Genomic DNA, 26,264 nt, shown 5'->3' on the forward strand with positions numbered 1-26,264 from the left:
CCCATTTCTAAAATGTTGAGGCTTTTTCATGGAATCATAGAACAGTTTGAATTGGAAAGGACTTTTAAAGGCCATCTAGTCCAACCCCCTGCCATGAGCAGGGACATCTTCCACTAGATCAGGTTGCTCAGAGCCCCGTCCAACCTGGCCTGGAATGTTTCCAGGCATGGGGCATCGACCACCTCTCTGGGAAACCTGTGCCAGTGCCTCACCACCCCCATAAAAATTTTCTTCCTTATATCTAGTCTGAATCTATCCTCTTTTAGTTTAAAATTATCACCCCTTTTCCTATTGCCACAGGCCCTATTAAAACTTTTGTTATCTTTTTCTTTAAGACAGGAAAACCAAAACAACTTGAAGCAGTTTTCATCAGTATACACTTCAGGCTGGAGCCAAAACGTCACTCTGAACCCAAACACATGTTTTGGTTCCAGTGGATTTTGGAGGAGAAAAACTATTAGTCAAAATCAACATTTTTCCATGTAATCGACATTAACTGACCTGTTCTCTTTTTTTAATCCTTTTGGGAGAGAAGAGAAACAGCTGTTTGACCAATTCTTACTCTGGATGGACAACCACTGGGCTGGGCTGTCCTGGCCATCGCTGGCCCCCATGACGGCCGTGTTCTTCTCTTCCAGGTGCTCCTTTTCAAAGGTCTCAGCATCCCCATGCTACCTCCTGCCGGCACTTCCACCTGGGTCCCCAGCCTCAGCTCTCCACTGACTTCACCCTGCCTCACACGGTGCAGCCCCAGCCGGGGCTGACTCCCCACATGGCCCCCGCGCACCAGCACAGCGGCCCCCTGCACCAGCCCCTGGCGCCGGTGCCAGCCCTGCCCTTCCAGGACGTGGCTGGACCCTCCTTCCTACCTCAGGCGCTACACCAGCAATACCTCCTCCAGCAGCAGCTCCTCGAGGCGCAGCACCGCCGGCTCATGCCCCATCCCAGGTAAGTGGATCTTACTCTTCCTGAAGGGTGCTGAGAAGCTACATCATCCTCACTTCGGCAAACTGGCTTCTGTAAAAGCCCAGCACTACGTGCTGGCAACGCTGGGTTTTCTTCACAAGTTCATCTGCCTACCAGAAGGGAAGGTGCAGGGCAAGTTGTACCTGCATGTGTACCCTTCCCATGGGGATCCATACCGTGCCTATCCAGTATGTCCCAAAGTCACCTATTATTGTCACTCGTAGGAGAAGCATGACGGTAACACTTTGGTGTTGCAGCCAACTTGTCCTGCACGGCAGAGAGAGCAGTCATCATGGTTTGAGCCCAGAGGGCAACTGAGCACCACGCAGCTGTTCACTCACCCCTTCCTCCCCAGTGCTGGGAAGGAAAAAAATTAATCAAAGGGCTCAGGAATGAAGACAAGGACAGAGAGGGGTCGCTGATCCATTAGTAGTCACAGGCAAAAGACAGACTTGTTAGGGGAAGAAAAAGAGTATCACTTTAATCCAAAACACTAAAAACAAACAACACTTAACAGACAGAATGGGACAGTGAGAAGCTCTACCATATATTAAAACATGTCCCCCCACCCCTCCCTTCTTCTGGGACTCAGCTTTGTTCCCAATATCTCTACCTCCTCCCCCAGCAGCGCAGGGGATGGGGGGTGCAGTCAGTCCTGCTGTTCCTTCCCCCAAGGCTGGGGGGAAGAACTCCTCTGCATTCCTCCCCCTGCTCCACGTCACGTCCCTCTCACAGCAGACAGTCCCCCACAAACTCTCTCTGCCATGAGTCCTCCCCACGGGATGATTCTTCCCGAGATGCTCCGCCGTGGGTCACCCCCACGTGTTGCACCTCCCAACGCCGAACTACAACAGCGGGGGCTGCTTCACCCCACAGAGTCCCGGGGGTCCCCCACAGGCTGCAGGAGAATCTCTGCTCATCTGGTGACCTCCACGGGTGGCAGAGGGAGCTCTGCCCTCTCACCACAGGATACATGGGGGGCTCTGCTTGGGCACAACTCCCCCCTTCCTCCTCCTTCCTTCCACTGACTTTGGTGTTCACAGAGGTGTCCTTCTTGTAACACTTCCTCACAAGTTCCCCCCAATCCCCTCTCAGGTTCCCCTTCTTAAATACTTATCACAGAGCCGCAGCCACCATCGCTAATTGGCTCGGCCTTGGCCTTGGACCCTGGGGAGCTTTCAAGAAGCTCCTCACAGGGGCCACCGCTGTAGCCCCCTTCCCCACTACCAAAAACCCACCACACAAACCCAGCACAGCAATAGACTGCATGTGCAAGCTACCTCCTCGTAGTTGCTGTTTCAAAACCATGCAAGAGATTGTACCCACCCGACCTGTTGGGTTTTGCACATGAAGAGCTTGCTCCTCTGGGTCTAGGTAGGCTTCACAGCTCTATGAGGGAATGATGCTGTTGATCTGCAGCACATTTGATCCTGGAAAGGAGCCTAAACTCAGACTGGGCTGATGACTGCAGAGAGAATTACTGTAACTCAGCAGAGGTAGAAAGGGATGCCTGGCCTTTCCCTCATTGTGTTTCTTGAGAGAGGGGTTTATATAGCACGTAGGAGAGGAGTGCTTTTTTTGGGAACATACAGAAGCTATTTGTGGGTTGTACCCATGGATCAAAAATCAGAGAATGCGATAATGCTTCATTTGGAAAGAATGCTACAGACAGAAAACACTTTCTTTCCATATCCTTTCTGTCTGAAAATTGTGTGTTCTTCTCACTCTTGTTTTGTTTTACATAAACTGGATTTTAGGTGGATTTAATCATTAGCTAATAATTGGGTAGCAAATATGTGTGAAGCTGAGGCATTGATGATACAAGTGTTTATCTCTTAGTCATAAGCTGAATTCAAATAAAAGCACAGAGCACAATTCCACGCAGAAGCTGCTTTGGTAAATGCTGTCAGTGTTACATTTGCAAGTGGGTTGTGGTGTGGAAAAGGGCAGAAACATCTTGCCCAGTCCCACAGCCTGTTTCTGAAAGCACAGCTGTATTGGAGGAGGGTGTCAGAAACCTTAGAGTTGTGGGACATGAGGTCCCAGTAATGGGAATGTGGGTCGTGCCTTCAAAAGTGAAGCCTCTGAGCTGTGACTGCATGAAGTATTCTTTAGCAGTTCTCTGCTCCATTTGTTCTAGTGTTTTCCCATAGATTTGCTTTGTGATGGCTCTACTGGTAAGTGGGGACTTGACAGGAAGGAAGGGGTATGAGTCTATAGTGCAAATCCTGCCTGTGCATCCACCTGGTCTCTCTACATATGTGGACACTGATCAAGCAGCACAGGCTCTTCCTCTGAGTAGTTCAAATAAGCAATAATCACGAGAAGACACTCAAACCCCTAGAAAAACCTGGCTATATTTCCTACCACTTTCCTTTCCCTGCCTGCAAAGGCAGCAAAGCTGGGAGAGAAGGAGCCAGATCCCAGCCTGGCCTGTCCATCATCCAGAGAAATGTTGGCAAAGGCCAGCGAGAGTAAATTCTGCTTTCAGTTATTCCTGAGTAATCCTGTTATGAATGAGGTTCCCCAGGAGTTTATGGACTGCATGGGGAGACGAGACATCCCGCAGCTTCTTTATGATGATGGATAACGGCTGAAGCAGGGACATGTTTTATCTTGTGTGTTGTTTATGGAGCTGACAGTAGAGAAAAAGGAAATAGTGCAAATGGCACAAAGCTGCTAAGGAAGAAATTATTTGGTTTCCTCTTTTCTCTCCGTGTTACCACTAGATAGCATCTCCTGTAAACTGAGTATATGTGGATGCCACAGGGGGTGAGAGTGGAGGTCAGCGTTACGTCCATGGTGACCACAAGTAAACGACATAGCTCTGGGTTCTTCTTCCCATCATCCCTGACACCTGCCTTGGACTCTTTCCTCTTGGACACATATTCACAAACCCAACCATTTGGGTTTTCCCTTGGTTTATTGACACGGGCTTGGAGCAGAGACTGTACATACCAGTGCTCGCTGCATGTCTAACTCTCTCATGGGTCTTCTCCCCACAGGCGGGCTCAAGAGCGCATGTCTGTTCAGCCTCACCGTCTACACCCCAGCTTTGACTTCAGCCACCAACTGCAAACTACACAACCCATGGGGCCCCAGCCCAGGTATTTAGCCGAAGGCACGGACTGGTAAGTCTTTCACATTTCACTAGTGCATCGAACGAGGTGTTTAAAAAAGTCTTGGGGAGGCTGCAAGGGTTGGTGAATGTCATCATGGAACAATGCTTTGATGAAGGCTAATGGTTCAGCTCAACAGATACGTTGTGGGGACGGTGCAATGGGAAAACTCATCTCCGGGAGGGCCATGAGTGCATGCTAAAGCCTTTATGCATGTATTTGATAACACTGAGGCATCAGTATTGCCCATAGCTCTTCATCCATGGATGTAGAGTGCAGGCAAACTTTAATCTTCCCCAGGGCCTTTTCCTGCTGCACGGCACAGCCAGGGTCTTTTTTCTGTAGACCAACATCTCTTGTCTGAACTACATCTTCTGCTGTCCACCAGGCACTCAAAAACTGGTGACCACAATGTTTTCTGTCATCTAAATTAGGGAGCACCATTCTGCCCTGCCCTGCAGGGTGGTGTGAATGAATTAATAGTTGTTAATCATTCTCCCACTGTAGTGTTCAATACCCTGAAAAAAAACAACCAGAGAATTGATCGTTCCGTTTTCAGAGCAGGTCTTGAGCTCTTGCACAGTTAATAAGGTACAGGACCCTACTTGGAAGAATAAGAAAATAAAAACATACTTCTGAGTAGCTGCCTGTTAGCTGAGTGAAGTCCATTCTGTGCACTGACTGAATGGAAAAAATAGCATGTGAACATGTAATTAGAGACAAATGCAATGTGTATGTACAAGGGGACTGAAATAAAATGACACAGGAAATCTTAATTATGGCATTTCCTAACATCTGAGTGCTTTGCTCTGCAAATTGAGAGTCCTTTTAACACAGGGGTTTTTTCTTTCCTCCTTCAGGGTAATAATGCACAAACTAAAATATGGCCAGATCCTTCTGCCATTTTCTTCTCAGGTGTTCCCATTACTGGCACCACTGTGAGCTGAATTTGGCCAGGATGACATTGTTCAGATCAGTTTGCGAGGCGGTTCATGTACCATCTGGATAGAGCCATTCTTTTTGCCTTTCTTTCAGCACAGAGTGTTTAATTATAATCATTAGAAGGATCTGATAAAGCGTTGCTTTATGTTCCCCTCCTCCTCCTCCCTCCTTTTTTCCCCCTGTGTTCCTCCATAGCCTTATAAAACCTAGGGAGTGGGGATGACAGAAATCATATACTGTGTATATATATTTGGGTGACTCACTTCCCCTTGGGGCACACATACAGTTTTGCCCAGTGACAGATACAAAAACTTTCCTCTAATGTGTTACCACCACACGAGCAGCAGCGGCGCTTGCTTGGAGGTGGTAGGTGGTAGGTAGTCGCAGGAAATGGGGATGGAAGGAAGATCTGAAGGTGCTCAGTCATCTCAGACAGCCCAGCCTTGATTAAAATCTTCTGGTGAAGAATAAATAAAAGTCCAATTTGGTTCTGTAAATCATCTTCTGCATATGCACTTAGTGATGACTATCCAACCTGTTATCTGCAGCCTTATCCTTCACTTTTGAGATTTTGGCAGGCGGTGTACCACAAGCATCACAGCTTTTGAGCCTTGCCATTGAGCATCAGGATGCTGTACAGACATCCATGTAGCACAGGCTAGAAGGTGATGGTTGGTTTTGGCTTTCTTCAGCCAACGTGCTCTGCTTATTCACCCCCAAACCGTGGGAAAACACCATTCCATACAGTATTCTCCTTTGGACCCTTCTATAGACTCACAGCCTTCAGGAGCCTTGACATTCTATTTTAAGGCTCTAGGTGCACTGGTGCACAAATAGTTCAGGAGTGCTCTTATTGCAATGACTTGTGCAAGTTAATAATGGCCATTCATCTTTGAGACATCTCTTCAACCCTTGATCTCAAAGCACTCTGTGGATTATCACACCCATTTTGTAGATGGAGAACATGGGAAGGTGGAGAGGAAGTGATCAAGGTCAGTGACAGGGCTGGGAATGGACCCAAAGCATCCTGATTTCTAGTCCAGCCTTCCATCCACTGGGGAACAGTCTTAAGTAATTGGATAAATCTCCAAAATTGTGACACAGGAGCTGGAAAATGCGCAGTCCTACAGATTCTCACCCTGGCTGTGTTCCTGCCAGTCGCCTGCTGTGTTTTGTTGTCTGCCAGGTTTTGTTTGTCTAGCACATGGCTAGCACAGGGGCAGCAAAGATAGTCCCTCTCTTTGCTTCAACTTGCTGCAGAGTGTCTTATTAGGGGGTATGAGAGCACTGGAGATGCTGCATGGTACACAGGTTGTTCTGGGTAAAAGATTTCTGCATTTACTGTCCCCTTACGCCTGTTATCTGATGTTGGGCAAAAGTCGTTTCACAGCTGCCGGAGTACACGCCTGGGTTGTTCCTAACAAGCTGTGGTGCTCACTGCTGCTGTCCTCTGTGCAGGGGAAGGGAAGTTTGATGCTGAAACAAGAAGCCACCCCTGTGCTCTAATTAGCTTTCCTTTGGCAAATGTGAAGACAATGGTTATTAGACCACTGGCTTTTGTAATTATGATAAAGTGAATGATGTTCAAACCACTTGTCCGCTAAGAGACTCTCTGGCTGGAGAGACAAGGGATCAGCTAATTGGATTATAAATGGAAATGCTGCTCTAGGTCTCCTCCCATCCCCTCCACACAGTGTGAGGATGGGATTGCTGTTTGTCTCTGCACATTGGATCGGGTAGAGCTGCGGCATTTGCTGGGATCTTGGTTATGTCAAGTCCTGGTATTGAGCTGGGTTATTTTTCTGGAGCAAAAAGTGCCTAAACTCACCAAGCTGAGCCCCAGCTCTGTTTGCTCGGGCCAGGCTGTGTGCAGAAAAGTGGGACCATCGGGGGTGTCCTGCTTCATTGGTATTGGCCCACTGGTTGTGTGACGTGCTTTCCTAGAGAAGTCTTGTCCAGAAATTTCTTAAAACCTTTATATTTTCTGCACAAACAGCAGTTCTGGTGTTCCCTGAGGCTGGGTTCAGGTGAGGTGCAGTCTCCCTTGTTTCCCCGAGTCCTACCATGACCTGGGCTAGGAGACCTCCAAGGAGAATGCAGGCACATCAAAAAGCCCCTGGACAGTGCCTAGCTGGCTCCTAACAACTACCCAGAATGGTTCATCGGTGTGTCTCCAGAGTAATTAGCTGTATTCCTGCAAAATATTCAAGGCAAAATGTAATTGTTTGCAGTGATGGCAGTAAAGGGAGGACCTAGTCTGGCTGGGTTGAGTTTACCAAGCTTGGGTATTGATCAGAGCCACCAAAATGCTCTTGCTCTGAAATTATCAGGCTGCGTCTGTGCAGGTCTTGACCCTGGTTAACACAAATGTCAACTGGCATAAAAACAACCCCTCACTCCTTCATGCTGGTCTGATATGAGATTGCCAAAATTGGACGAAACTCCTTTCCAAGTTGTAGCATCACCCAGCCTGAGGAACCCACAGCAGCCCAGAGCCCACCAGTGGAGGTTTCCCTCCTCTGCCACGAGCATGATCCGACTTGCTGTAGGTTATGCAATAAAACCGTGCAGTCAACGCTGTATCTTCATCCTCATGCCCACAGGGACCTCAGTGTTGATGCGGGACTGACTCATGCCCAGTTCCAGGTCCGGCCTGTCCCTCAGCCCTATCAGCATTACTTAGCTACACCTCGGATGCACCATTTCCCCAGAAGCACATCCTCAACACAGATGGTAAGTGAAGCGCTTTTACCGAGAAATGTTTTATGCATTGTCTGCCAGAAGGCAGTCAAAATAAAGGCTGCTATCTTTCTATCACCTGTCTTCTGCAAATCCCACTTATCTCCGGCCGTGGGAGGGAGTGTCTGAAAGGATAATGTTGCATCATTGCACTCTGGATTCGAGAAAGGAAAGAAAAGCTCAGCTGTTCTGGAAAGACACACTCCATCGCGTGCAGCACCATGCTCACAAGCTGGTCTGCGAAACCTGGGCAGGATGTGAGAGACTCAGCAGTTATTACTAATAATGTTATTAACATTGGAACAAACTGTGGGCTCCCAGGACTTTTCATATGCAGAAAGATAGGCGGTAGGTGACTCCCTTTCCTGGGATCAGCCCCGAGGACCATCCCTCATCATATCATTGCTCTCTACATGAGCCTTGATGCCATCTGTAAAGGTCTTGCATGACCTCTTGCACAGGTGGAGATGGGGTTTGTGAAGAAGTTGGGCTGACCGGAGTCATTTGCTGGCCCTTCTCCTAGCAGGGTGCTGTATTTGGAGCTGAGCCATGCCAAGCACTGCTAATCCTTAAAGCATCCTCAGAAATCCCATGAGGGTGTTTTTTCCTGTGCCCATAGTCAGACCCTGACACCTGTATACTACAGCAAGGCTTAAAAAATCAAAGCTTGGATGAAGAGAAATCCACCCATTTAGAACTAAATAAAAGAAAATCTTTTTTTAAGCTAATCCATGTTGAGAGTCTGGAACTGCAATGTTATAGATGCAACAGGAATTATTATAACAGACAGTTTATTCAGAAGAAATGCATGTCCTTTAGTTATCATTTATAGGAGATCTATTTAATAAAACCTCAGTTTTTGGTCATTAAAAAGCTTCCGTTGGGGAAGCTTTTTAATAAAAGCTCATTTAGAACTTTTAAAACACTAGATTTAAATCAGGGTACACAAGGTATTTCTATGTGCAAGTACGGGTGGCTTTACTTTTCTCCCTCACTTCTCGCAGGTTGTTCATGAAATCAGAAATTACCCTTATCCTCAGCTTCAGTTACTCGCTCTTCAGGGACTGAACCCAAGCAGGCACACATCCGCTGTGCGGGAGAGCTATGAAGTACGTATCTCTGGGACTGGAATTATTATTAAATTTTTAAGTTCTGGGAATCTATGCAAGCTCTGGCATAAACTTTTAAGACTGTTTTGTGGCACGGTCGTTGCTCTGAGTCTTGCAGCAATTTTAGTAATAACTGGGAGACGAAGGGGTTGAGTGAGTTTGGGAAAAGATGGTTTACTCCAGGGTGCCTGGGTCCGGCTTGGGTTGACTCTGTCTCACTTCATGTCTGTGAACAAAGTGCTTTAGTTCTGTGGGGTTTTGTTTCCCAGCCTGTTAAATGGAGCTCAATTTCCACCTTAATTTGTGAAATATTGGATGTCCAGTTCTCTGCTCTCTGTCTTGAACCCTAAGTTATTGGTCCAAGAGCCAGGGCTCAGGTTCACCATTAAAGCATGATTGATTTGGGTTTGATGGACATTTCCACAGAGGAAAAGGCAGGAGGGAGCCTTGGTCAACAGCAGGTAGGCTGGAGTGGTGGGACCTCATGTCTCAGGAGCGATGTTGATGGTGCTTTGCTACTGTTCCTGTGCCACAGGAGTTGCTGCAGCTGGAGGACAGGCTGGGCAGCGTGAGCCGGGGTGCTGTCCAGAACACCATTGAGAGGTTCACCTTCCCCCACAAGTACAAGAAGGTGAGTGCCCTGAAACCACGACACAACTGCCAGCCCCTCTCAGTTGGCCAAGGGTTGTGGGCACTGAGTGGACAGAAGGAAGGACTTTGGTGGATCACAATCCTTTAGGGTTGGCAAACCAGCACCATCGATTGAAATATTGCCTGAAATGGGGGAGGAATGTAAAATCCAGAATTGGTGCTTTAGTATCTTGTGGGGCCTCCAGGCTGAAGTGTTGGTGTACCTCAGTTGGCTGTTTCTCACTTCTAGGCTAGGAAGCTGGGGGTCAAATTTTCAAAAAGGTCTCAGCCTTCTCCCACCCAGTGGGTGCAATTTTCCCCCCTGTCCACGTGTGGTAAGAAAGTGCACACACCAAGGGGGTTTCTTGCATGCAAACCCGCCCCGTTCTGCATGCAAACAGTGCTGCCCGCAAACACTGTCTTGAGAGAGCTGGGTCTGTGGAGTGGGGGAGCTTGTCCTCCCCTCGTTTTGCAAGAGGTGTCTCCTCTGTTGGAGCTGATCTCCTGCTTGTAAGGAAATTGGTGCCATGTTTTTGGATTGTGCTAATCAGAAAATGGGAAAAGTGCTTGTTTGTGTAATAATTTCACATGTTGGTCATTCCTGGCTGGGCAATAACAAGCAGAGACATTGCATTGTCCAAGTTGGAAGTAAGTCAACTCCTGCTGTGCTTATCTCTGACCGCATCTCCAGTGGATCTGGAAAAATATAAATAGGATTGGATGTGTAGGGGGAAGAGAAAAGGGGAGAGCTGACAGGCTAAGTACTGCCCCATGGCACAGTGTGGGGCTGGGCCAGTGGCCAAGCCAGCCTGGGGCACAGTGGTTGTCCTTCCTGGCAGCCGTTGGTCCCACATGCTTTGGGGTCTCTGGGAGAAGCCTCCATCAAGGGGACCATGGGGCCATCCCCACTGCAAGGAGGATGGAGGAGGTGGCAGTGGGCTGTGTTAGGGAAGCAGAGGACAGGCTGCTCCTTGGGGTACTACCACTAACCCTACGGCCACTGGCCCCAGGAGGAGACATGCTGACCAGCAGCATGTTTGTAGCATCCTCCCCTCACTGGTTGTTTTGGCTGGGCTGTCTTCCCCAAGCTGGAAGATCTGGCTGATGAATGAAGCTCTTATTATTTGACTTCCTGCAACTACCCAGACTTGGGAGAGCATTAGAAAGTCAAGTCCTAACCAAATCATGTCTTTAACTTCGCTACAGAGAAGACCGCAGGAGGGCAAAGCTGAGCAAGAGGATGGAGAGGAGTCAGACACTGACGAGAAATGCACAATTTGTCTGTCCATGCTTGAAGACGGAGAAGACGTCAGGTACAATCCTTCCATCTGCTTCTCTGCCTCTTGATGTCATCTGAGTTGTGTTTATTGGGATTAATGCTGCCATGTGCTGGTGGGATTGTGTCTGTTCCTGTCCTGACAAACTCACTTGGGCTGTTGCAGGGTCTGGTAAACCAAATATCATTTAGATGGATATTGGTATGGGCTGTAGGTAGGAAGAGCTCTGCAGCAGCAGGAGGGCCAAGATTTTATAGTATCTCCTGGGTTTGGATCACCTGCTTCAAGGCTGTGCCAATGAGCCAGGTGGCAAGTGTCAGAGAAGGATGGGTCCCAGGTCTCAGACAGCCATCTGGAGCTTGGGATGTCAATGTCTGAGCTTGACAGATGACCAAAGTATAATAAAAGGGAGTGTGGGTGTGAAGTCCAGGGGAGTTTGGCTTGTGGCCAGGACAGAGCTGCTTTATTGTAGAATAAGTGAGATTACTCTGCCTGCACGGTCACAGGGAGCCATCTTGAGCCAACAACAAAGCCCCAGTTATCCCTCACAGATGTCCCCAGGCTCTTGGCTGGGTGTGCTTGTGACAGAGGATGAGGACAAACAGTTGCAAGGGGCTGACCTACCTTGCCTGAAGGAGCTGCAGGTGCGCAGCGCGGCTGCACTACCTGGTCCTGCTCCTCACCCTTTAATTGCCTTAAGCCATCAAGGAAAACTCTGATCCTCTTGATGTGGGTCCTTGTGGTTCAAGGTCCCTCTGGCTCATGAGGGTATGTGAAGAGGAGACAAATGTGATGCTGGTGAAGAGCAACCACATTCCCTGGGGCACACCAGGCTCCTACACAGGAACAGTGGGGACCCATTTGACTACTATGAGCCACAGCAATGAAGAACCAAGAGTCTTTGGACTATAACCTAATGCTCCTGAAAGGTTAAAAAGCAGCAGCTGGGGTAATTAATAACTGGGACAGCTCAATTCACGAGGGCATGGGGTTTTCTAAAAGGCTTTTAACCCAGAAGGACACCATGTCTGACCTACTGCCTTTTGTGAGCTGGCATGGCTGGGGAAGGCTGTAGGACCTAGGCACCACTGCTGTCACTACAGCAGTGCTTCTCCATGTTTGAAGCAGCCCCGGCTGCTGCTTTCTGGCTCTTCGTATTCCCCTGGACCTCCTCCATCTTAACGGGCTGGTACTTCTCTCTCCGCAGGCGGTTGCCCTGTATGCATCTCTTCCACCAAGTGTGCGTGGACCAGTGGCTGGCCACCAGCAAGAAGTGCCCGATCTGCAGGGTGGACATTGAAACACAGCTCGGCTCGGACAGCTGAAAGGACTGGCTGGACACACCATTTTCCTTACCAGGTCATATGGCCATAAACCCTTGCAGCAAAATTTTTGCCTTCTGAGCCATTTGATTGAGAGGAAAAGTCTGCAGGCACGTTAGTGAGGAGGAGGAGGAGGTGGCAGTACAATATCTAGTGGTAGGAGATATTGCACATATGCAGGATACGGGCCCGGTGAAAGGGAGCTGGCATTCCCAGAGCTCAGAGACCCCGTGCTGCAGAAGATTTAGTATTGAACATGAAGGAACTAGTTGTGGTAGTCTGGCCTGTCAATCCTGCATTTCATGAGGATTGTATATATACCTCTCGAATACGTAGAAACATGTTAGGGGTCCTTTAGCTATTTCTATGGATGGCAGCTGGAGCATGTTAGCTTAAGAAATGTTGTGTTTGATGCCCTACTCATCTTGTGGTGGACATGTTGCTGTTACCTAATTTGCACCAAATATTTTTTCATAGATTCCTTATTTTGGTGCCTGATTAATACATTGCAGAAGGGGAATAAAGAAGTCAAGCTTTCCCACCCCTGGGGGGGAAGAGGCGAAAAAGCAAAATCCTGTTTACAGTCAGAAGGGTTGCGCTCTTTGCCTCAGCTGCGTGTGCTTCCTTTCCTTGCGTTTACAGTGTGTTGCAAATTTAGAGAAGCTTAAAAAAAAATAAAAATTGGGAATGAAATGAATGAAGCAATAGGGAGAAGCTTCATTCCTGCTTATCTGCTGGTGCTGGACACTTTCTGTAGGGGCACAATATTAGAGTAGATGCTGCTTCTTTGCTTTCTGTATCTTAACAAAGTAGCTTGGCATGTTGGAATCCAAGGAAGGACTGTCTTCATGATTGCCATTGTCCATGATGCTTTCTCCTGCGAGCTGTGAAGCTGGTTGGCTTCAGCACTGGTCCAAAATGATGGTTACTGGAGTTGGCGCCTACAGCTGTTCTTTGGGGGTATAATAATGCTGGAGAGGTGCTGAGAGATGTACGCTGCCAACTCCTCTCCCATGAAAAAGCATCTCTGATAACAGGACAGGAGAAAACTCCCAAAGTTCACAAGGCACTGCTGAGGCCCGTGAGCATTTGGGCATGGGAGGGGAAGGCAGGTTGGAAGTGGGATTTGGTGCTTTTTCGCAGGGCTGGGTTGTGACCCTGCCTCAAAGCACGTGCACCTGCACCCACATGCATTTGTATACACATTTCAGGATGTATCCATACGGAGAATACAATGATTATTAAAATGAAACTTAATTTTATTAACGCTCAAAACAGAATTAGAAGGTGGTCCCCAAAGCTGTTGCGATCTAAGGTCTCCCTAAAATAAAGACCTCAGCACGCCAGCTGCAGGGACTGAGCTGAAAACCCTCTGGAGAACCAACATTCACAACCAAAACAATTTTATTTTTTCTTTTTTTTATTTAAAATCAAGGTTTTTTTGTATACTAGGAAGGCAAAAGAGAGATGCAGAGGAGCAAGAGGAATTAGTCATGAACATTATATATTGAAAATGCTGATGTGGTGGGAATGTTTTCTGGCTCCCCTGAGCATCCGTTTCGCTGGAGCCAAGTGATGCTCTCCAAGTAGAAACAATCATAAATTACCATCTGAGAGATCATGGGATTCCCGTGAGCTGTAATTGGAAAACACCAACCTCAGAGGCACCCCAGAGATTATTTTTTTTTTTCCCAGCTGGAGAGGGGAGGGAAAGAGGAGAGCCTCACAGGGTGCAAGGATGCAGGAGCCCCTCTTTTTCAGTGCCCATGTAAGTAGGAGGGAGCAGAGTGGGACACATGGTGGCATATAAAAAAGATAGAAGAAAGATATTTTTTACAATGAGGGTGGTGAAACACTGGCACAGGTTTCCCAGAGAGGTGGTCGATGCCCCATCCCTGGAAGCATTCCAGGCCAGGTTGGACGGGGCCCTGAGCAACGTGATCTAGTGGAAGATGTCCCTGCCCATGGCAGGGGGTTGGACTACATGGCCTTTAAAGGTCCCTTCCAATACAAACCAGTCTGTGATTCTATGATTTTATTATGTATTTGCCACCCAGCGTAAGCAATGGCTTCTTGGGGAATGTGGTGGTCCCAGCCCTGATGTCCATGGGTCAGGGAGTGCTCCATCAATACCTATGGGTCTTGCTCCAGCAGCAGCAGATTGAAGCGGCATTTAAAATAATACTAAAATTGCAAACAATATGGACAAGCAAAGCAAGGCTTTGCCAGTTAAATACACTGTAAGCCAGCCTGGTCTGTCCAGGCATGAGCTGGGGACAAAGCAGGGAGAGGAACGGGGCAATTGGGACCCTGACCAGGTGGGGAGGGAATGAAGATCGCTTCCAAACCGCGCGTTTTCTTAAAGCCTATGCGAAAGTATTACTATTTGCCTAATGAACAAGCACAGTTTTTAAAAAAACAAAACAAAAAAAACCTTTGGTGAAGAAAAGCACCAAACTCCCGTGGTCTCGTGTGAGTGACTGATCCCAAGGTGCGTGCGAATTTACAGCGTCTGGAATTGCATCAGTGTGTCAGGTTCCTTTGCGTTTAAATAATTTGTACGAGTAGGTTGCGATAATAGGATGAGTTTAAAAACAAAACGAAACAACAAAAAATCTCTAGGAACAAAACATTGATAGTTTACAGGGTTTTGTGAGTTTAAATGCCTTATATTTAACAATCATAATTTATGACTAACTTGTAGATATCGTGGGTTCTTATTTAATTATTTTTATAGTTGTTTTTTGCATTTTTAATTATAATTTATTTATTTAGAAATTAATACTAATTTTTTTTATTACTCCTATTACCTCATTTTTGCATTGTTTCTGGGAATGGAATGCTTTGCATGCGTCGGTACTTTAAAAAAAAATTAAACATGGGATGTGGGGGGTAATGCTTATCTTGTCAAAAAAAAAAGAGAAAAAAATCAGGGTGTGTGATTACAAACTGTATTACTGTGGTGCTGTTACCTTGGATACATTCCATAAAAATGCAAACCTTTGATTCTGTATGCTGTGACATAGTGGAAAACTGCAATATAGTGACTGTGTTTAGCACATATATATGAATATTATTTGCACTCATAATCAAACTCTGGTGATCCTTTCACTTGCGTCCTCGAGCATTGAAGGTCATTAATGGCGCTCTGCAAAACCAAAATGTTTCGGTCGATTCTTGCTACTGTCCTGTCCCCGATGCCGCTGGTGATGTTACTGCTCTTGCTGCATGTGTTACCCTGTGATAACACCCGGTGGGCCCCCGCTACAAGGCTGTGCTTGGGGCAATGCACGCACTTAGCGCAAGACTCTGCAAATTGCTTCAAAAATCAAGGAAGGAAGCCGAGGTGTGGTCACTCTCTCCAATTTTTGGTGCCTATTGGTGTTCGGTCTGGCTCTTTTCAACCTCTGTGCATGCACCCAGCTGGGCTCTGCAGAGAGGATGAAGGAGGCAATCAATTGAGCCTGAGTTTGAAGGCAACAAAATTGAAGGATTAATTGCAATTTTTAAGGGCTGACCCCTGGTCTAGCTGAGAGTAGTTGGAATGGACGCAGGAGTGATTCAGCATCCCTTGATAATGCCTGGCCATGAGCATTTGCTATAACCCAGCTGTGAAACACGCATGGAGCAGAAGTCCTCAGCGCTGATATTCTTGATCAGTTGGTTTCATCCCTCCTTGTGAAGGGGGAAAACTCATGTTGGAGATTTTTAATCGACTGTAGAGCTGGGACCTGCACTGGAGCCCTCCTGTCCTCAAGGAGGGGGTCAACCCCAAGCTGATGTCCCGCTCCTGCAGCGGTGGCCAAGCATCCCCATCCCCAGCCACGGGTTCTCATAACACACTGCCCTTTCCCGAAAGGCTCCTGGATATCAAGTGCTCGAGCCTCGCAAGAGCGTTAGAGCACTTTTGATAATATTTTAAGTTTTAAGCCATAACCGCTCTTGGTCAGCACAGATGCTTGGCCACACATGGACAGAAGTGGGGTTCAATGCATGTGCTCAGCCAGTAGCCGCCCCCCTCCCCCCCAAAAGGCTTTGGATGCAATTCTTTTTTGGGTTAGAAAGGCACAAAATGACCATATCTTAATTTTTTTCTCTCTGTCCCTTCAGGGCGCTGCTCTGCTTTGTTGACTTTGCCTTACCCTGGGTTTAAAACCTGTCTGTGTTTTTTTCCTTGCTGCTCTGTAACACTCCTCCCCTGTAGCCTGGAGCTGCGGTTTCAAGTCATGCAGGGTTGGGGGGGTCGGTTGTTCACCCCCACAAAGACACTGTAAAAGGGATAAGTAAAACAAGGAGCGAGTGAACAAAAATCCTCTTCTTTAATGACCTGGGCTGGTGAAAGGATCACCACATTTTTGTACTCCTACTGCTGTCCTGTTGTGCTGTGCAACATTTTGCTACATAGACTATTTTATAGAAGAAAGCTAGAAAAATATTTATTATTAATATTAAAGCAATAGTGCATTGAAGAAATAAAAAGACATTAGAAATTGTGTAAATGCTTAGATTCACTTTTGGTGGATTTTTTGTACTTTATTTATAACTAATAAAACAAACTGCATTGCTAACTATAAACATGTGCCACACAGAAGTCACCTGGCAGGGTGATCGCTTGGTCTTTATTTACCACTCGTTTCTTGTATCTTTGGGTGAATTCTTTCACTTCTTATGCCTTTGGATTTTGGTGTGCAAAAGAGACACTGCTGGGGTATAAAATACTCTGCCCAGCTGGTTTGCAGGGGCTGTTGGTGCTTGAGCTTCACGGCAGAGGCGGGGTGAGGCTTCCACACAGGCACACCACCGTGCCTGATGTCCTGTGGCACCAGTTTTGTGAGTAAGTACCAAAATCACTTTCTAGAACCAGGCTGAAAATTGCCTGTTAAAGAGAAATTTCTCCTCTAAACACAACCCACGGTGCCTGTAGGATATCTCTAGCAAGCCCTGCAGAGATACCAACGGGTCCTCCATCCTCCCAGTGGAGAAGCATCTCCCTCCCTGTGGGTCTCTGGTTTAATAACTAAGGAAAGAGAAACTTATTGGAAGAAAAAAAATCCTCAAAAAAAATACAGATATATTCGAGGGTATTTTCTGTCCTTTTGTTACCTGTAGAAGAATCCAATGGGCCATACACCCAACTTTGCATCCTGCACAGCTCATTTCACAGGTCCTCTTGCACTTTTTATTTTTTCCCACAATGAATGGTGCCAGTCTCTGCTTCTGCCCACTCTCGATTCAGCTGCTCCTCGTCATGCATTTCATGCAGAAAGGCTGAGAGCAGTCCCCAGCTTTGACTATGTGATTAGACTAAATAAGCCTTGGAGACAGGCTTATTTGCTGATCATAGAGATTTGGTTCCTGCAGCCAAAGGGAATTGCCAGCCCCTCCAGCATCCAGCAAAGGGTGCGTAAGAGATGCACCATATTCAGGGAATACAAAGCTCCCATTATAGGATGCTTTTACAAATTCAGAAAACAGGTTTAAAATGACCTGCTGGTCCAGCTGGGGAAAATCTCAGTTGCTCACTGAGATCTTGCTGATGTCCTTCGAAAGGGTAACGGTGCTGAGAGAGGAGATGGCAATCGGTTTTCTTGAAAGCTGCCGCAGCAAACACACAGCTGCGAACTGATAACAGCCCTGCAGAGCGTGGCGAGCAGTGACTGGTGGCTGCACTGGGGAGGGAGAGGGGTTGTGCCCATTAAGGTGTAGCAGCAAGGGACAAGATGAAATGTCTTTATTCACTGCGAGCATTTGGTCTGGCAGCAGCTGCCCAGGGTCAGGAAGCTTAGCCCTTATTTGTGCTTTGTAGTATCTTAACTCCTCAGCTCGCCCACAGGTTGCAGCTCAGAGCTGTACAACCCCATCAGTAAATACAATTTTTGTTGGTTGTTTTTTTAAATGGAGCTCTTTTCTGTGTCAAAATGGACCTCTACACATACTGATGGGGTAGGGGAGATTATAAAATGGGTGTCACAGCCCTCAGTTATTCTGCCTTTGTGCACATAAGATTGGCGTAGGTATATGATGCTATCAAAAATGTTTCACAGCAATTTCACAGAGGTTTTCAAATAATTCTCTGTGTCCTGCAGCAAGAGACAACCAGTCTCTCTTAGGATCCAACACTGCAAAGGACTCCTTGTTTATACTGTTTTTCACTGGCAGCACCCAAGTGCTTTTGTAAACGCAGCATTTCATTGGGCTTCCAAAATGTTGGGGCCCACAGAGATGATGGGATAACCTGGTTTTGCAGACTCCCACTGAGTGCCACCATCCTTGTCCTCTGCTCTTGTTTTTCTTCTACATTCATGTTTTTTGGATGAAGGCATATGCATTAAAACCGCACCAATTAAAAAATAAAGAAAAAAAAAAAAAAGGTGGTGGGTAGAGCAGGAGCAACATACAGCTTTGGGATGCTCTGTCCCAGCAGACAGAGATTGTCTGAGCCCTGCAAAAGGCACAACACTAGGACAGTTTTGGCTTTTCTCCTTCCCAATTCTCCACTTCGCCAAGAACATGTTGGTTTTAGCAGCTTAATGCAAATCCAGCCCTTGGAAAAACTCCACTCTTGCCTTAATACTTTTGTAGCATTAGTTGTTGTAGCAACAGAATGACTCCCCAGAGCGAAGGTGGAGTTGAGTTTTGCACAAACAAGGGGCCTTTTTGAAGTCTTTAGAAGAGAAAAGCAGAGTTTTTTCATGCTTTGCCCAGGTTGCCTTCCTGGGAGGCAGTGAGGTTGCTGAGCCTGTATCAGCAACGGGTCTTTTTTAGGGCAGCATTGCCTGGAGGTCAGCAGAGCTTTTGTATTGAATATGTCCATCCAGGGATGGCAGGTAGTTCTTATAGCAACCCAGGTATCTGCAATCCCATTTCTCACCTACGCAGTGATTTGGTGGCCCCAAAGACGTTCATTCCTGCTTCAACAAGACTTCAATCTGTGGCTGTAGCTACTTGCTATATGTGATTACTTCCAGATGTGAGCACATCTCATATGCAAGATAAGGATTTCTCTTTCCTCCTTGCCCCATGGAGGGATGGTGCGTGGACCAGGAGCTGCCTCACTGCTCCCAAGGGCTGGAAGCATGGAGCAGTACAGGTCCCATGTGTGTCACAGTGAATTTGCTCAGGGGCTGGCAGGGGTTAAACTGCTGCATTGCAGTGATGCTGTAAAACCAGCATCTCTGACATCTCTGCACCAAGTGGGCGCTGACTGGAGCCAACTGGAAATGCTGGGACTACAGCATTTTAATGGGAAAAACTTCTACTTCACTGCAGCACACATTTATCTAAAAATGGGACAAATCTATTATAGGGAGAGTTTTTTTCATAGCCCTGGTAGACTGGGGTGGGAGGCAAAGCAGAGAGATCAAAAGCCTGACCCTTTTTTTATTTCAGAACATCCACTGGGGAACCGCTGCTTTGCAATGACACTGCACAAGTGCAGCAAAAGCAAATGCTCCAGTCTTTGCTTGTGGGACCTCCTGCCCACCCAGGGAGCCCAAGCCCCATCCCATCAGGGTCCCAGGGATGTAACACACCTGCTGACCCCAGCACCCACCTTCAGCCCTCCTGAGGTCTGACCTGCTCCTCCTGTGAGCTCCCAGCCCCCCAGCTTGGTCCTTGCTCAGAGGTTGGTAGCACCAGTCTGTGGTGAGGAGAGAGAATACAGCCAGTAACAGCTGCTATTATTATTCCCATCAGTGAGCAGTTGATCATTGATGAGGTTGATTACTGGGCTCATTTAAGCAACTTGCTCTGCTCCAAAACCATCACTTACCATAACAGTTTCTAAAACGAATTAGTCTGAGCTATTATTTGCGAGCTGCCACAGACAGCCCTGAATAAGCTCACGTCTTTTTGGTGGTGCCTGCTGCAGAAAATAAAGATGCAATAGTTCCCTGGCGGGTCTTTGGTGGGATGCAGAAGCTTTCAAATATCTAGGAGCAATTGACAGTACCTGCAATACACCCCTAACTCCTGTCTGAGCATCGGTAACCTTTGCTGGGGCCTCCTTTGCCCATGACCAGGCTGGATTCAGCAGTGGGACAGTCCTGCCTTGTGGCCAGGCACATCCAGGTCTTGTCCCAGTGGAAGCATTATCCCCAACCCAGGGACTGATGGGGTGGGTGGGCTCAGCGGGTTTAACTCACTCTTGACTCATTTGATCCCCATTCACACAAAATGCTTGTTTAAAATCAGCTTCTGGGAGGCAGAACAATCTCTCCTAGGGCACAGGTGGGCCAGGAGGAAGGTCTTCTTCTCGTGGCAGCTCAGCCAGTCCCCTTTCTCCTCTGAAGGATGTGTCCTGCTGTTTTGGTCCCTGGGGAGGGAGACAGGGCTCCAGAAGTAATGATTTATAAACAACTTTTCCTGCTGTTTGGTACCTGTAGAGATGCGAGTAGTGGGAAGAGCTCATCTGCAGGAGCACTGGACCTTACTGCAGCTGGGAAATCCTTCCTCCACCACAGAAAAAATCAAACCAGCAGTTCTTATTAAAAAAAAAAATAAAATAAACAGCAGCTGCTCTGAAACTGAGTTGGTATGCAGGCCATATAGGGTAAGATTGTCTTGAGACAGCTTTGAATGTAGTTAGCACAGCTTCCTTGCAGTGGAATTGATTATCCGGTAGGTCTTTTGCTCTGGCTGCTGTAACTGTAGATCTCAGCTCTGGGCAGACCTGGACAAATTCAGCCCAAGAGCTGGGTCTGGCTTGAGGGAGGAAAGCCCACAGGTAGGAAACACCACCCAGATCCCACCCCTTGAGATGTGGCTGGGTGGATAATGGGTCCTTTCCCACCACCCTGCAGAAATCCCTGCTGTGCCCACTGCTTTCAACATGGTGCCTTCTGGAGGTGTGTGTATGGACGTTCAGTGTTCACAGCTGCCAGAACTGGGAAAAACTGGGGTCTCCAAGCTCAATTTTCTTAAACATATTGGCTCAATTCTCTTATGTTCTTTACTCATCTAAAAGGGGAGCCCAGCAGTTGGTGGAGGCCAGTGGGCTTTCCCAGCCCCGGCAGAACAAAGCACTGAAAATAGAAGATAGCATCTGAGCTGCTAAAGGATAGTTTATGACTCTGTTAGTTGTGGCTTTTAATCATAAATAAGCAAGAAATGTGTTTATGTCATTCATAATTTTATATGCACTTTAAAAAAAGCAGTATTACTTTTACAAAATGTTAACTCAAGACGCACATCTTGCTACTAAAAATCTCTCAATATAAAAGGCAGTGTTTTAAAAAGTAAAATGCAATATAAAATGGTATAATGAGAAAAATGCGCATGAAGAAGGGATCGAAACCCTCCTGCAGCCCTACCCTCTTCAGTATCTAGGAAAAAGCTCCCTCCAGATTAACCCATCACCCCGGTTTTCATCCAGCCACTTCCCGCAGGGAAATATAGTGGTCACGCCGGTCGCCGAGTTGGTGATCTCCACCCGCTCCACCAGCCAGCCCGGCGCCAGACCACTGTTGTCGTGCTCAATCCGGACTTTTTTTAGCTCTCCCATGTCCAGTATTTCCAGGTAAAACCTGCTGGTTTTGCCCCGCTCAAAGAGATTCCTGAACTTCTGCTTCAGCGCCCGCTTTCCCGAGTCCCCGTTCAACCCAAAGATGGTGATGAACACGCTGGCGTCGGTCCCCGCACCCTTTTCAAAGCCTGTGACCACGATGGTCTCATATTTGACTGGCACCAAGCTCCGGGCTTTGCTGGCAAAGCTCTCAGTGACCTTGGCACACTCGAAGACTTTGTAGTCCCGCCTCTTGTAACGCAGAGGGATTTTCACATTGCACCTGAAAAAGTATCTGCCGAAGGAAAATTAGCAGCATGTTAATGGTACAGATGGCCACTTTACTGGGCAAATGCTATGGACAGGGCATGCTACTAAATTGCCCAACATTAATGCTGTTTCAGTACTTTTCCCCGGATGTGCAAGCACTAGAGTTTCTCACTGGAAAAACAGCTATGATATGGAACATTGCAACTGCAACTGGAGAACCCAGCATCTCCCAAGACAGCCACAGACACCCTGCACATGGGAGGGTTGGTGTGGGGCACTTGCCATCTCTTTTGCCTGTACGACAGCACGTCCATTTACAGCCCCACCGAGGCAGGACGAGCAATCAGTCCCGCAGCAAAGGCAGCCCTGGTCTGAGAGCAGGGAGATCAGCAACTACCCTCACTGATTGTGTGGTTAAGGTTGGGATAGGAACTAGGAAAAAGGGAATGGGAAAGACGGGAGGAGAAGGTTTAAATCCCCTCCCGCCTCTTTCCTCATCTAGATCACCCAGCCCATCCTCAGCAGGCAAAAGACAAGCATGGAGCATGGAGCTGATAGGTACCAGATGCCGAAAGCCCTTGGCTCTGCAGTGCTGCCTCTGGTGATGTGCAGGGAGCACACAGCACATCCATGAATTACTGCGTGCCTGGCACCCGGCCAGGGGCTGGAGCACTCTGCTTTTAATGATGTATTTCGTTTCCAGTGATGAAAATCGCTTCCAAATGAGTTTCCCGCCCCCCCCCCGCCCCGCCTTCACCAAGCTGCAGCAGGTCCTCCTGGAGGGAGTGTAGCTGGATTGCAGAGCGTGTGCGTAAAATAAACACCCGGAGGAAGGGTCACCGCGATTCCAGCACTTCCAACACTTAAGCACTTCCAACGCTTTTGATGTTTTCTGCAGCCAAAGTTAAAGCACTCCTTTCTCTGGAAAGAAGCTTTGTAAATGAGAAGTTCTGGTGGGAGCAAAATTTTAGGCTCAGGAACAGAAAAACTGCATGGGAGTGGGGTGGAGGGCTTGCCTGGGCTACGTAATATCGCATGGTCTGGAGTTATAATGGAGCATGCCAGGCTTCAAGAGGGGTGAGAAGAAAAAAGATGACCCTTCTACCCCTGAGATTTGCAAGAAAAAGCTTCTAAATACAGCCCTTCCACATACTAAGATCTACTACTAAAAGGCAAAAATCCCAGTATAATTTAAAACTATTGCTGCAGCAATCTCATAACTCTTCTCATTTGGTCTTTGGCTTGACTGGGTGGGGTTTTTTTGATGTTTAGGATTGGGAATACCTGAAGTGAGAGCTTGCTTTCATGGTGCAATCTCCTCCAGTTGATCGTTTGCAGAGCAAACATCGCTGTGAAGTGCTGTGTTGGCAGAGCTGGAGCCCTGTTTCAGTGCAATGACAGGCTGCAGGCTTTACCGATATCTCCTGGCTGCCCTCCTTAATTTAAAACAACTTTAAAAAAAAATGGGGCTTTATGAGAAGATCTCTGGCCCCTTCAAAACACACTGTTTCAGCAGTTTCAGCACTCTCCCGATGAGTTCAGTGCACAGATTTGATTGCACAGCTGGACATTAAGGGTTCCAGGTTTTTCCCCACCAGGAGAAAAGAACATGTTTTAGTATGCAATTGACTGAGTTTTCATTCAGCAAGTATTATTGTGGCTCTTCTGCTGGCTGATTAATTTGCTAAGAGAGACTCTTGGCTTCTAAAAAAAAACACTTCAAGGATTTCTTCTTAAACACTCAGTTGTCTCAGTTGGAACAAACTCCTTGTAGTTAAATTTTTTAACAGCAATGGAAATATCATGGAGAAGAAAAGAAATCCACAATTAACATTGTGGATATTTTCTTTGAAGAGCAGTTTATTCTGCAAATGGACGATCTTCTCTGGTTCCTGCATAGTCCCTGTGCTATCTGCTCTCTGAGTCGTGAATGTCACCCCTTCCAAAGACAAGGCTCAGACCAAAGCATGTAGGACCTGATGTGCTCAGGGCTCTTCAGACGTGTTTATTTTTCAGCTATGTCAGATTTCAGTCATATTCAAAACAGAGTAGCTGAGCTGCATGACTGCCACCTTTCCAGTGGGCTTTTTGGACCATACCTGCAAGATCTGGCATCCAAACTGGTCTGAACTGGAGGTTCAGGTTTTGTCTTACTCTCAACATTTTTCTAGGAGCTCTTTTGCAAGACTTACCTAAAGGCCAGTCTGTGCAGAGCATCCTACAAACCCCTTAAATTTCAATCGAAGTATTCTCCACAAGCTGAGACATTAATTTGTCATAGCTGTGAGATTCACCCAAGCCAGCTTGTTTATAAACTTATCTGCACATGCAAATGCCCTCTCTGACAACTCAGAAATTGCACAGGCAAGTCAGGCAGGGATGTTCTGTCTCATCTGACACACCAAACAGTTTGTCCTCAGCTTTCAGAAAGGGATTAAGATTTGGGAAGACTTTCTGCTGTTGCTTAAATCTGAAATGCTGCAGGAGGATGCATGCAGAGCTGCTCAGCTTCCCCATGCCCTCCTGGGGTGGCTCCTTGAAGATGAGAAGGCACTTACTTGTTGCAAAGCTCCATCTCTGTTATGATAATCTCTTGGACATGCCAGAAGACATCAGCTTTTGCAGATGACTTCTTCCCATCCTTTGGGCAGTGACCAACACAGATGGCTGCAATATCACCAACGTTCTTTGAAGAAAACTGAAATGTGTCTGTTGCTCCCCTAGAGAAACGGGGAGCACTTTCAGTTAGTATCCTGAAGGCTGACAGCAACTTGTTTCATATGGACATTAAGTAGTTTGCACATGGGTATGGAAGACAGATGATAAGCCTTCATTTAAAGTCATTTGGTTTAACCTACAATCATTCAACACAAAGTATAATTTCCATATTTAAATTCTCAGATTAGGGGTGACACTTTAAATTGTTGCCACTAGGACTTTCCAGGATAAACTTGAGCAGTTCCACATACAAAATCAATTTGCCTCATTATAGATAAAGCTAAAGAATGACTAATTTCCCCTCCAGCACTTATTCATTCATCCTTGACAGATACTGTATCTGTTACACATCTACCCACCATAGCTGTTTTAAATTTGCTAGTTCAGCCATCCTTCCTGAAGCTCAGTTTGAAAAGAGTTTAGAGAAACAATAGGTCTCTGTCAAACCCTTGGATGTCTCCCTGTCATGTCCCCTGAATATCTGCTGGGTTTATCGCCTTGGACTGGTCCGTATTCCAACCTCCCTCCAAGGATGGACTGTGACTAATGCTTTGGAGAGTGGTGTCTTTAACTCCAGTGTACACACCATCAGCTTAAGGTTGGAAGGAAGTTCCTCCTGATCTTTCATGTTTCACATGAAATCTCAGACATTCATACTAGAGTCCACATCAGCTGTAATTTCACCTTCCTTTACAGTGCTGCAAGAAAAACCTTTCCTCCCTGCAAGGCAACAGAACATCAGCAGCGTCCATGATTTTGAAGAGGTTCCCATCTCCTGAGGGAGTGCTATGTCCTTAAACAAAGCAGAAAACCCATCTCACATCTGGAGCACTTTGGTCCCACATGGGAGAAGGAATCTGCCCCACATTACATAGATGTGCCTGTAGCTCGTCTGCGCATGAGGCTGATATTCAGCTTTCCTCACGCGACAGTGATCTTTCAGCCTTACCCCCCAGATTCATCTGGAAAGCCAAATCTGAGCAACTCTGACAACATTTAGCCTCCAACTATTTTTACTTTCTCTCTGATTCTCACTGCCAGTGAGATGCTGTAAAAGGAACTAAAACCACCCCCAGCTTCCTTCTGCTCCTCCCAGCTCAAAAATACACAGCCTCCCCTGGGGCTTGCCAGAAGCTCATTTGTATGTACTAATACAAAAGGACACACATACACATGCATCATCTACATTTCCTTTTACCAAATGCCTTTTCCTTATAATTTTTAAACCTGCTCTGTGTCTGCCCATCAGAAACTAATTTTACATCTTCCTTTTACTCCAGGTGAGAAGTCATTAGGCTTTTTGGAAGGGGGATGAGAAACAGCACAGCACAAACACAGCTCTGTAAGCCGCCCTGGAGAAGAGGTGGCATTTGTGGAAGACACACTGTTGGTGGGGAGTTCCTCTAGCCCACCATCCTGTCCCACTACCTTTCAAATCTCCTTTTCTTGGAGGAGTTTTCCATAAGGAATTCTTTCGAGCGGCCCAGCTTTCCTTCTAAGATGATCCAGATGTTTTCCTTTGTTTCTGCATCCTCTCTGTCGCTTGTTACTGTGGCAATCTCATAGGCTTTAAAGCATAATTAACACACACGTTAAACAGAAAAGGAAGAGCAGATGGCCAGAAAGATCTCTTCATTTGGCTGTCACTTTGCTTAAAAACTCTCTTCCTA

The 26,264-nt window shown here is 46.9% G+C and overlaps 2 protein-coding genes across 2 annotated transcripts in view; one reads left to right on the plus strand and one right to left on the minus strand.

The window, feature by feature from the left end:
• ARK2C (arkadia (RNF111) C-terminal like ring finger ubiquitin ligase 2C) overlaps window positions 1-16,695 on the plus strand; it is a 52,576-nt gene extending 35,881 nt beyond the window's left edge. Inside the window, exons 2-8 of the mRNA XM_074856587.1 lie at window positions 639-948; window positions 3,972-4,097; window positions 7,631-7,760; window positions 8,771-8,875; window positions 9,411-9,506; window positions 10,712-10,818; window positions 11,990-16,695. Coding sequence (XP_074712688.1) covers window positions 639-948; window positions 3,972-4,097; window positions 7,631-7,760; window positions 8,771-8,875; window positions 9,411-9,506; window positions 10,712-10,818; window positions 11,990-12,107 — 992 coding nt within the window. The 3' untranslated portion in view covers window positions 12,108-16,695. The remainder of the gene's footprint in view (window positions 1-638; window positions 949-3,971; window positions 4,098-7,630; window positions 7,761-8,770; window positions 8,876-9,410; window positions 9,507-10,711; window positions 10,819-11,989) is intronic.
• Window positions 16,696-21,420: 4,725 nt separating this feature from the next.
• LOXHD1 (lipoxygenase homology PLAT domains 1) overlaps window positions 21,421-26,264 on the minus strand; it is a 146,347-nt gene continuing 141,503 nt past the window's right edge. The window contains exons 42-44 of the mRNA XM_074856970.1: window positions 26,023-26,161; window positions 24,435-24,596; window positions 21,421-21,901 (exon numbers count right to left, since the gene is read on the minus strand). Of these exons, the coding sequence (XP_074713071.1) occupies window positions 21,421-21,901; window positions 24,435-24,596; window positions 26,023-26,161 (782 nt within the window). The remainder of the gene's footprint in view (window positions 21,902-24,434; window positions 24,597-26,022; window positions 26,162-26,264) is intronic.

Source organism: Strix uralensis, chromosome Z (genome assembly GCF_047716275.1).
Source record: "Strix uralensis isolate ZFMK-TIS-50842 chromosome Z, bStrUra1, whole genome shotgun sequence".
Lineage (NCBI taxonomy): Eukaryota > Metazoa > Chordata > Aves > Strigiformes > Strigidae > Strix > Strix uralensis.